The 12,225-nt window shown below is 44.8% G+C and overlaps 1 protein-coding gene across 3 annotated transcripts in view; it reads right to left on the bottom strand.

Annotated features, from left to right (window-relative positions):
* Positions 1-12,225, bottom strand: part of MYH16 (myosin heavy chain 16) — a 1,358,245-nt gene that overhangs the window by 850,501 nt on the left and 495,519 nt on the right. For all 3 annotated transcript variants that reach the window (XM_069654472.1, XM_069654473.1, XM_069654475.1), the window contains 2 exons: positions 8,696-8,782; positions 6,152-6,300 (listed from right to left, as the gene is read on the bottom strand). In XM_069654472.1, coding sequence (XP_069510573.1) covers positions 6,152-6,300; positions 8,696-8,782 — 236 coding nt within the window. The remainder of the gene's footprint in view (positions 1-6,151; positions 6,301-8,695; positions 8,783-12,225) is intronic.

Genomic DNA, 12,225 nt, shown 5'->3' with positions numbered 1-12,225 from the left:
GCAAATGCTGGCTACCCACACTCTGTACAGCGCATTGCTGCTTTCGAGCTTAGAGAGCTTAGAGACTTAGGAAGATTAAAGAGTATGCAAAGAACTGTATTAAAACGTGATTGGAAAGGATATGAAGCATTCACCGGACAACCAAAGTAAGATGAGAAACAATAAACAAGACTCAGAGGCACCAAAGTCCTCACAAAGTTTGGTAGATTTAAAATAAGATGTTATCTTTTATTTTTTTATTTTTATTTTTTTAGGGTGTCAATATGGTCCTTGATGGTTTTAGAGGAACAGGGATGAACCTGTTTTGACAAGGCTTCCATAGATCAGACTTCTCTAGCGACCTCATCGGGGGAGAACAGCAGAAAGGAAGAGAAGGGGGAGGGAGGGTGGATGGAGGGTCAGCAAGCACAGACGGAGAGGGGAGAGGAGGGGACGGGGAGAAAAGGGTGGCCAGGATATCCTGAGTTTTTTAGATGAAGTGAGAGGCAAGGGTATTGCAAAGTGCCTGGGAGGCAAGAGGAGGGCGAGCGACTGCAGCAGGGTTTGCCAGCTCCTTGCAGATTTTAAAAAGTTCGGCAGAGTTATTAGATGCCGCTGAGACACAGGCTTGAATGTGGACTCTCTACTTGGTGAGGACAGAGAGTCGGTATTGCCTTTGGAGCAGGCGACAGGCCAGATTGTTAGAGGATGAACAAGAATCCCTCCATTTCCTCTCAGCCGCCCTAAACCCACGTTTAATCATAGCTAGGTCAGAGTCAAACCAGGCACTTGGCTTTGGACTTCAAACGGATCCTCACGACCGGGGTAAGAGCATCAAGAGAATCAGAAATAGAGGAGTAGAGAAGGGACAGGGCTGTGTCAGGGTGTGAGTCAGCCAGAGGAGGTGCAGTGGGTGAGGGGGGTAGAAAAGGTGGCAGCAAAGGCCTCAACTGACAAGCGCTTCATGGGTTGGATGTCCGAGAAGGTAGGTGGCAGTGTTGGGGTAGGCTTGGCTTGGGGAGAAGAGAGAGAGATGGGAGGAGAGGAGGCAGTGGTCACTCCAGGTGAGAGGCATGGTCAGAGGGATAGAGAGGGGGAGGCTAGAGGAGATCAAGACATCAAGTGTGTGACCTGCAGAGTGCGTAGGGCCAGAGGGGAGTATAGAGAGGGAGAGGGAGTCGCAGAGGTCGCGAAAGAGCAAAGATGAGGAACAGGGAGAATCGAGGTGGATGTTAAGGTCACCAAGTAAGAAGAGTAGAGTGGTTGAGGCTAGTAGGGAGGAGGAGAGGTCAGCCCACTCGGAGAGAAAAGAGGTGATTTGACCATCGGGCTGGTAGAGAGTAGCAACAGTAAGAGAGTGGCTAGGCGAGACAGAGAGCCTGCAGACAAGTAAAGAGGAGGTGCCAAGCACGATTCGCACTCCTACCGCCCATTTTGAAGCACCAGGAACATTCACGCCGAAATATGCGACATATGATGAACAAATAAATCACAGAGAGCCGCAGTGGGACTCTGTCCAGTACTTAACGAATAACAGCACCTATTGAAGTACCGACACCTAAGAAAACCTGAACAGTAAGGTACCCATTGAGAAACCATATCGACAAATGAGACAGAATGACGATCGCCAGAATGTAATACCCGAGGAAGCAAAGAAGATGCTGAAGGAAGATGAATTATGACATCATAAGAACCCGGACTGACTCGCATATAGAAGATATAAAGACCTGAGAATGATGATAAACGAGACAAAACACCATGGACAAGTGACATCCTAAAGCCTAAAGTGAAACAATTGCTGCCAAGATGTCAAAAACTTGTGCCATGAGCATGATAAAGATATTCAGTTAGTTTAAACGTTTACATATGCAAAGTAACCGCAAGAAGCACAGAAATTGTGAGGCTTGCTTATGCTTAGTAGTAAGACAGACTGAGGCAAGCACCACATGTACTTATATCTACCTCAATAGTGCACTTTATATCAGTATACTTCCACTACACACAAGAGCAGAATAACCTAAAGGTTACTAATGGTCTCGAGGGGAGAGCTTTGCAACAAACAAATCGAGAATTAAAGACAGAGATAAGCTCAGACGATGGTAACCATGCAATGAAGCCAAGGTCATATCGGCTGAAATAGGCCAACAGTGGATCCAATTAATGAGAAGACAAAAAGAGTATCCTGTTCAGAAAGGTCAAGATAAGCCACAGATGGTAGATGACTGGCAGAATTATATCAAATACATAAAATTGCATGAAGGAAAGACCGATTTCACGGTGTCAGAATCACGTGACCGAGCAAGCAGAAGGGATGAGACTTTCACACCTATGCATGGACCCTTGCCATGCCCAGACGCCTTAACTTTCCCCGACCAAGAAGCAGACTCAAGGCCAACCACAAAGAAATAATTGACACATGACCACTGAAGTGATGATTGATTGTAACTATAATTGGAGGGAAGCTGGGATGCAGACAAACTCCCTGCACCTGGCTGGCTATTCTGCACGCTGATAAGCGCAAGTGGAAAAGTATGAGTGGGGTTGATGCCCACCCAATCATAGTGGACCATTTAATCTAGGGTCCTTTAGTTAGTAGTTAGTAGAACCAATGAGATGTCGTAATTTTAGTGATGTTTACAGTAGCCATTTTGAAGGAAGGGCTTAGTTGCCCCACCTGACATTGTCTATCCAATACCCTCACCCCATTACCATATACAGATATAGTACCTATATTAAAGTTACCTTCCTAGAACCAATCAAGTTGCATGCTAAGTTTTAAGAAATTACACGTCAGTGATGACAAGTTTTTGGTATAAATGTTATGTTTTTTCTGAGATTAACTGGAGTTGAAGCAAGAAGGAAGATCGAGCGATTGCTGATATTCACTAACCTGTTTTTTTGTCATTAAACGGACTCCCTTTGCCAAACTATTGAGTTGTCATTATTGATTTGGTGCAAGAGTATTATTCTGCGTCCCCATCCATCTCAAGGGTGCTGCTACTCATCTTAAAGTGCTGTTTGGGAAGCCCCCAGTCTTATGGGCCACATGCGGTCCCTACTGCACACAAGGCATTCGAAAGAGGAGTAGGTCTGCATGGGAATGATAGTGGCAGGAATCCACTCAGGAAAGATCAAGGCTACACCACCTATGGGCCTGGTGGATCTGGGTGCAGAGATGATCTTGTAACCATCAGGGAGGAGAGTGTCAAAGCTTGTGACAGAGGTGGCCATGAACCATGTCTCAGTAAGACCGAGGACATCAAGGTCTAGTTCTTCCAAGAGGTGGCAGATGTCAGAGGAGTGTTTGACAGCAGATCGAGAGTTGAGAGTGGCAAGATGAAGATAGTTGCCAGCCTTAAATACCTTCCGGGAGGGATACAAATCAGAGGTATGCCCTGCGGAGTGTAGAAATCCAAACCTGGGTGTATTTTGCATTTGAATTGAAAGCCAAACTTGGGTATATTTTGCGCTTGAATTGAAAGTCAAACTTGGGTGTATTTTGCATTTGAATTGAAAGTCAAACTTGGGTGTATTTTGCATTTGAATAGATACTCAAACTTGGGTGTATTTTGCATTTAACTTTGTCCATTGATTGTACCCTGCTAGCCCAGTGACTGTTCCATACCACTGTACTTGCATACTCCTTCCTCTGCCTCCTATCTCTTCCCACTCATGGCGCTTTCTGTTTCTCTCATTTATTCAAATTTCTTCTCTATCAACTATCCTTCCCTCCTCACTAAGTCTGGAAAGAAGAAGTTTAAAAAGGATATCTTGGCCTCCAACCCAGGTCTCCCTATTGCTGATAGTTATTCTAGCGCCTCTTTCAGACAGACTCTCGCTGACATACTCTTTGTCGTTCCTTCGCCGGATCTATGGACCCGCATATAATCTCTGTGATATGTCCTGTCTCTTCCTCTCCCATTAATGGTGGCATTCGCTGGGAAGTCCCCATGGCTTCCTTTGACTCCTCTAGAGTCATCCTCAATGTCTACCTCAATGGCACTGTCATGGTCCAAGGTCCCCAGGCCACTCTCCTCCTTTTCGATAGGCGGTTCCCCCGCCTCATCAACTTCCTTTAATCTCCGGCTGTCCCTTCCTCTCATTCCTTGGCTGCCTTGCCCACTACTTTCTCCTCTGCCCATATTAAGAGATCGACTACAACAGTCAGAAGTGTTTTGCAATGTCCAGGGGAAAATCCTGATGGAAGTGAACAACAAACATTGAGGGAATGAAAAGAAGAGATGTGCTGAGTAAGCCTCCCACTATTGAAAGAGATAACTGGATGTAGTATTTGGGGGATTCCCCACAGCCTACTCAACGACCCACTTTATAGGATGGCCCTACTAAAGGTAACTAGAAAAAATATGTTAAAAGTCTGATGGTTAGGTGACCACAACACAAGAAGCTCAGTAGACACAGGCAGTAGAAATCAGAACAAACAAGCTGTTCACGCTCCCGCTCCATAACCACTGCAGGGTAGATGGACCACTTGCACATATGTGTGCACTGAAACATCAATACCCAATGTAGGTCCTGGAAATTGGGAAGTTGTGGGACCGGTTAACCACACCGTTAGGGAGAATTCAAATACCCACAAGAACCAGGTAGGCAGAGAGCAAGCACAACATTACAGGCCTATTTGACCTCATGGGGGCAGCGATACAACGTCCTTTCAACGTGGGATGAAAGGACGCTGGGTTTTTCTCTGTTGTTATTTCAACGAGAAAACTCATGGAATTTTGTAGGGGGGTTAAAAAAGATATCAATAGGGTGTGGGTGTTAGGGAATAGTTAAATAATGAAAGGGGATAGGCGTTGGGGGGGAACCCCCCAAAATAAATTTTAAAAAACGATTAATTTTTTCATTGAAATATCCACGGAGAAAAACCCATCGTTGTTTCATCCCGCGATGAAATGACATGGAACTGGGAGCTGCACCATCAAAGCCCTTGACCTGTGATTGTCACACAAGCAATGAATGCAATAATAAGAGGGAATTACAACACATGTGATGAATAAGGAAAATAGGTAAATACATGGCAGGGAGCTTGGACTAAGGATCCCCAAACAATCTTACAGCCCTGAAATAACAGGGAAACATCCCAACCAATGCGGTTTCCTGAATTCTTTCAAGGTCAGAAAATGGGAAGGGTGAAGAGCAAGAAATGTAGAGAGAGTGGATGGATATTTAATTGTATGTCACTTTGTGAAAGGAGAAGCACATAGAAGACATTTCAGGAGGTAGCCATGGTCGAGGAGGCATACATGTATGTTGTAAGTGGGGGCTATTCAGCGTTGAGGATACAGCAGATGATTCATCAGCAACGCTGGCAAAAATTGAGGAAGTTATTTGAAAAAGGGATTAACAGAAGTAGACTCAACAGATACTGATCAGTGAAAGGAAGAAAATGTGGCATATGAGAAGACAGGATATGTATGTTAGTGAAAGAAAGCACACGATCAAAGGGAGCCTTTCTTTGCACCTTTAAGGGGAAAACAACTGGCGTGGTAAGAGGCTGTAGCTCTAATCAGCAGGGAAAGGTCACCATGGGATGAAATTGCCTAAGGAAAACCAGGGGCACGGTAATATAGATATAGTAGTGAGATAAAGAAATCAAAAGTATTCTTCCAAGCACACTTCTCCAGCATGGTCATGGTGAGCGATCTTGTGTTTTGTAGGGCAAACATCTGTAAACAAACACCTGCGAAGGCACAGCTATCCCAACATTAGAAGATCTGCATTTTGTTTGTGAGAAGGCTCTTGAAAAATACCTTTGGACCCTTTCTGCTAACCCAGTCGAAAGAAACGTAGAGACAAAAGCCCAATAAGTGTATTTAATATTATGAAAGGGAATTATATTAATGGATTGAAATATGCTTAAGTGATTTCGTACCATAGTACACTACAACTCTTTGTTATTTTTTACAGTTTGCTGTGTTACGCATTTTGACATCAGAACTAATAGGACAAGTTTACATGTGCCCTTCTGCTGAAAGAAACACATTAAGTTGGCATGTGAAAGGGATTTGAATTTTACCATGATAAGGAATCTTTGGAAAAAGATTTGACAAAATGTAAAAAACATTCTCGATAAAGGACAAAAACAAATAATGTTTACAATTACCCTGCAGTGATCACTTTGTTTTATACAACATATAACAAAATCACCAACTTTTTAATAATGTCTTCAGATTCCATCTTGGATTTCCCTCCGTTACGAAGGTCATTGCAGTTCATATTAAGTTCGCGTGGTGATTGCTGTCTCTCTGTATCCTTCACTGTAATTGAATATGAGTCTTCCTGTTCCAGATTACACAGTAGCTAGGAACGGTGAGATAACAAGACGTTTATTTTATGATGAATTTGAGACATTCTACATGCTTTTGCTGTGCACTTGTATTTATATGTTAAATGATATAATCTGTTACACTATAAATTCCTTTTTGTCAAATCGTTGTTTGCAATATTCTTCATAACCTTAGCACAGGGGTAACAGTAATATTAATATACAGCAGAATGTGCCTTCCAATCAGAAAGAGCCTTTTAATGTAACCTTGAAATCTCTTGTACTTTGAACACTCATCCTGCAGATGACACTCGTGGATTTTATGGAAGGCTAAGATATCTTGTAAAATCAATAACGCACACACATTGACAGGGGGAGTTGATAATCTGGCAGTGATATTGGCAAAACAGACTACAGTTCATTGAAGCTCTCATTTAACTATCAGTCCCCGCCTATTTTTCAATTCTTCAACCGTCTACATGTCAAATCCTCTTTTCCCATCACTCATCATGCACATCTGTTTCTTCCCTATGCCTACAGTATGGTATTACATACCTTAATCTGGAGTAGATTGTGCTTTCCAAAATAAGTTTAGTGTGGCAATCCATGTGACTACAGTGGCTTGAATGTTATATTAATTTAAACATCTAAATCTCTAATGTCAGAAAAGATATGAGGCATAAAAGCATTTGACGTTTTGCAGAAACATGTTTTAAAGCATAGAGAAAAGGCTCTGGTACCTGAGAAAAAAAGAAAGAACTTTATTAACGTCCCATTAAAAAAAAAAATGTAAACAAAATAAAATATGTATTTGAGAATAGGAGGGGAATGGATTCTTAGGACTTTCATGAGAATTTGATGAGGGGGTTTATTTATTTTGTGACAAAAATAAATTAATAAATGTCCAGCGCAAATGTTCAACAGAAAATACTGTCCATTTGGTCACACTTTCCTTCAGGGATGAAGGAGGTGAGAAAGGAAGAAAGAAACCTTACCATCCTGACAGTAAACACATAAGAGAGGCTGAATTAAAGATGCAGAAAGCACATGTAGAAATGCAGCAAACAAGTCTCCAGAGGTTCAGGAGAGTAAAAGCACCAAATATAATTGAATCAAATAACATTAAATAGAAGGACAACATTGATCACATTGTGGTCTCCTCACCCATGATTCAGGACCAGAAAACAAGGCATATTCATAAGGCTCCAGACGAAGATAGCAATGTGCCTCCACTCCCTTTAACGTTCAGAGGAAGAGAACTGTCTGCAAGGACAACTACAAAGAAGAAGCCTTGGCTTAGGACTTAACGGATGAGAGATGGTCGGCTAATTAGCTAAGAAAGGCAGTTGTCCCTTGCACCTGGGTTTTGTTGCTTATGTGCTGCTAACAAACCGAATGTCCAAGATTCGTAAGAGAGTGCCTACCAATCATTAGGCTCTATGTAATGTGTACCGGGTGTTATTGCACAACGCTTTCATAAAAGCCCAGATTGAGCCTGGCAAAGTACAGCATCTAGGTAAAACGGACTTGGGTTGCATCCAATCGCTTTGGTATATTCACAGATTTGAATGCTTTGTCACACTTGTCTGCCTCCAGTAGCCTTATCATTTTAGACACACAAACAAGCTGCGTTTTATCATGCAGGTTTATTTTTCTTTCATGATGAGACATTCCTGGAAAGTTAAGGCTAAACCCCATTTGTTGGATATTGTGCAGAAAATGTAACAATTTATGAACTGATATATAGGAATATTCTTGGAGGGTCACCCATGCTATCTCAATGGAAGAGGAAAAGTCTTACTATGATTTGTGTAGGCGTGATATCACCATGTGGCTGCACACATGGACTCACACACTATGGAGTACTCACACTTGCTATGTTAGTCAATTGCTGCTCTGCTAAATGAGCCCCGGAGCTCCTGTAGATGCGTCAGTGGTATCTTTGTTCCAAGGTAAGCGAGACCCATGGCAGAGCGCTAGACGCAATACTTCAATAATCCCAGAGTAGTTGCATGGAACTAAACCAAACCCTAACTCGCAATGGAGCGTCCACCTCATCATTGCCCCCTTATGTGCCAACTTGATCTAGATTACTTGCTCTGCAAGCTTCCACAAGGATGCAAAAAATATACCCAACCCCCCATTACACAAAATTGTTCCATGCCCAATGCCCATGAACACGCCTTAAACGAGACCATCCTCCAGAACCCAGAGGACGGAGAAGGTCCATGTCTGGGACAGAAAATAGTTCTCTTCCTTTAGATGCTTGCTAAAAAGGCAGAACCCTTTCTATGTGGAAAACCAGCTGTACCTGTCACTGGGGAGAGAGCTGGTCACCATGTACAGTTAAGTGGGTAATGATAGCATCGTTAAGTAAATGTTGTAATAATACGGATAACAATAACAAGGTGTTTTTCATTAGTTACTTACATTAGCTGGCTTTCCATGCACCATGGAGTTGTCAGTCAACAATTGAATGGCATCCGTTCGCAATGGCTGGCGATCTTCAGGTGTAGTCTGTTTTAAAAAGAAATACATTGATTTAGATTTTTTTTAAAATAGCATACAAACAATAAATTACACAACTCAGAGAAAAAAAAGGCTTCTACTCAGTGGAAAAGTACCAATCCTTGTTATTTGTGTTGGGTCTTCGGAATGGTTTGTGCTTTCTCCCCCATTATTACAATGGCTGCAATGGGTGCTGTAGGTCTTCCGAGTAAGCACACCACTCTAAAGGCGTTTCGTCCTAACAGGTCCACTCACTATGTGCATTTTAAGGTCTGCACCATGGAGGCGGCCTAATGACATATGCGATCCCTCGGATAAACTTCAAGACAGCTTTTGTAATTGGTTTAAACAGGCCTTGGACAAGTCTTGGAATGTCGACAACACCTGGACTTAAGAGAACGAATGCCGTGTTGTTACGGAAACAGTTGTGTATTTCGCCAAAGGCAACCGTCCCTTATCATATCCCGTGTTATCTTTGCCAAACACATTTCAATGTCTCCTTATTAAAATGTTCAATTTTGTGCACACATGTTTTCCAGTGTATTTTGTGTTCTTTAATTATAGGGCTCCACAGAAGAATTGCCCTTTGGGTAGTTTTCAGTGATTGACACTGCTATGCTTTTGTGGAAAAGGAATCAAGATTATATAGAGTCTTCCCTTTTCTAATGCTGAATCTGATGTTCATGTGTGAACGACACAACAATGGAAACTATCGGCGAGGAGGATTTTAACCCTGGGGTGGGTGTGGGGGGATGGTCTCTGGGTTGTCAATAATATTTCAGCAGTAAGCAGCACCTTATATCGTCCAATACTGCTGGAATCGGTTTAGAACTGAACTAGTATACTTCGATTCAGTACTGAAATGGCCACAGACATAGGGTGCCTGCTTTTACGAGCATTGGTCTTGTTTTGTTTTACAATTATTATTTATTTGTTTTGTACAGAGTGCACCTACGCAGACAGAGATCCACTTCAGTTCACTACATGGGCGTAATTTTAGGGGGGGGGCAGGGTGTTTGTCCCCCCAACTTTCATAGTTCACCATTGGGTCCCCATTCATTTGACTTGGGCACCTTCTCAACAGATGTCATGCCCCCTCCCCCCCAACATTTTCAGGAAATGTACTCCACTGGTTCACTAATCACTAACTATGGTCGGGAAAGAAGGTGGCGTGAGAGGCAATAAGGAATATGCAAAGCTTGGAAACAAATCGTACAACTTCTCAAAGTTTGAAAGCAGCCATCTTTCATCAGCGGTATGTTACTTATGCAGTAGAAATAGCATGTTCAGTTTCAATTGAGGGACGCCCTTGATGGCACTGATCTAAGCATGAAGCCTAACCCTGGCAACACTTAACTTTAAGCAGTAGAGATATGTCTTCCAATGTGATAACAGGTCCACTGGGTATTGTTATGGAGTGCCCCGTGCCTCGGGGAACTCCCAGACAGTCATGCGGCCACTCATACGCACACGGCACAAGAAGACACGGGACGCGCTGTTGGTAGTTACGCGTCCCGGCGCGAACTGCCGCACGGGCGCTCTTTATTCCAACCGCGCATGCGTGGCCGAGAACGAGGCCCACGCATGCGCGATAGTGGCACTGGGACGTCACATCCCTTCTTTTTTCCAACAACAGAACAAAACAAAACTGTGGTGCATACCCCTTATAGTAGAACATAACATTAACACAACGATGATAAACCTGTGACCTCAAGCGTCACTCCCACCTCGCTCAGTCAGCGGTGTCCATGACATAGTCTTTCAGATGAGCCGGAAGTCTCCGACTCCCGCGCGCAGGATATCTCGATGTGACTGTGGGCAAAACTTGGCCCGCTTCCATTGTGGGTCCAGGATCCGATGAGGGGGCGCCGCCCTGGGCCTCCGATGTTCCTTCCTGACTCAAAGGGTTGTTCACTACCGGAGGTTCATCCGGGACATCCACTTTCTTGAAAAAGGATCGATTTCGGGTGACTGTACCCCGTTCGCTGGCTGCAGTCACCATCGTGCCCTTAACGTGAGTCACTGTCCAGGGGCGGGGTTCAAAAGGTAGGGATAACTTTCCTTCCGGATGTCTATTCTTGACTAGTACGACATCTCCAACTCTTACTTCTTTTTCTTGTAGTCCTCTGCGTTCACTCTCCTTCTGGTTGCGCACCGCTCTGTCTTCACGAACTTTATCGTTGTCTATGACCCCTGGCTTCCGGTCCTCCATCTCTGGCAACATCCCTTTCGGGCATCGCCCGAAGAGCGCCTCAGCTGGGGCAACCCCTGTGGACTGATGGGGTGTTGATCGATACACCCGAAGGAACTCCACCACTCTTTGGACCAGATTCTCACCCCTGCTGGCCGAGATCCGCGTTACCTTGTTGAGCGTGCTCATCATCCTTTCGGCTTCACCATTGGCTCTCGGCCATAGCGGGGAGACTCTTCTGTGCTTTATCCCCCTTTCTCGTAGATACTGCGCAAACTGGCTGCCGGTGAACGGTGGCCCATTGTCCGAGCAGATGATCTCCGGAAATCCGTGTGCCGCAAACATTTTGTCCAATGCCGCCGTGGTGAACTCACCAAAAAGTACCGTCCCCGACCTGTCGACCCAAAGTCCACATGGACCGTGCCCCACAGCTTCTCACTGTGCTCCATCGAGCTAATGGGTGGCGCTTTGTCACCCGGTGTTGCTGCCTGGCAGGCCAGACACCTCTTCACAAAGATTTCCACGCTCCCCTCTAGATCAGGAAACCAAACCTTTGACCTTAACCTGGCTTTCGTCTTGACGACGCCCTGGTGTCCAATGTGCGCCAGCTCCAGCACCCGCAACCTCAGTTCCCTCGGAATGACGATCTGCTGCCCCCTGAGAAGCAGTCCATCCTTGGAAATCGACAACTCGTCTCTCACCCTCCAGAGCGCTTGCAAATCTTTCTGTGCTTCCTCCTGGCGCCTTGAATTGTTCCGTAGCACTTCCCTCCAGTCCCCGCTCCTTACCGCTGCTTTGATGATGCGGAAGACTTCGTCATTGGAGGACTCCGTCGCTACGGTGAGCCTCGAGAGCGCCATGGGAAGCGCATTTTCTACTACTTGACACAGCAGACCCTTGCAGTCCGCTTCCTCACTGCCCACTTCTGTGTCCTCTTTGTGAGGGTGACGCGACAAATAGTCTGCGGGGTTGTTGGTCCCCGGCCGATACACCAGCTTTACCCCATATTCCATTAGGGCCAGCATCCACCTCTCGATTCGGGGCGGCGGCTTCGATGATGCACCCGCCAGTATTGGCAGCAAAGGCTTGTGGTCGGTGACTACCACAACTGGCTTGCCCAAAATGTACACGCGGAAATGCCGACAGCCCCATAGGATGGCCAGCGCTTCCCTTTCGATCTGGGAATATCTCATCTCTGTACTGGAGAGCGCTTTGCTGGTGTAGGCAATGGGTCTCATCTCGCCCCGCTCATCTGGTTGCA

Source organism: Ambystoma mexicanum, chromosome 3q (genome assembly GCF_040938575.1).
Source record: "Ambystoma mexicanum isolate Mex_15411 chromosome 3q, UKY_AmexF1_1, whole genome shotgun sequence".
Taxonomy (NCBI): Eukaryota; Metazoa; Chordata; class Amphibia; order Caudata; family Ambystomatidae; genus Ambystoma; species Ambystoma mexicanum.
The sequence above is the reverse complement of the archived record's forward strand: the minus strand, read 5'-3'. Positions and strand labels throughout refer to the sequence as shown.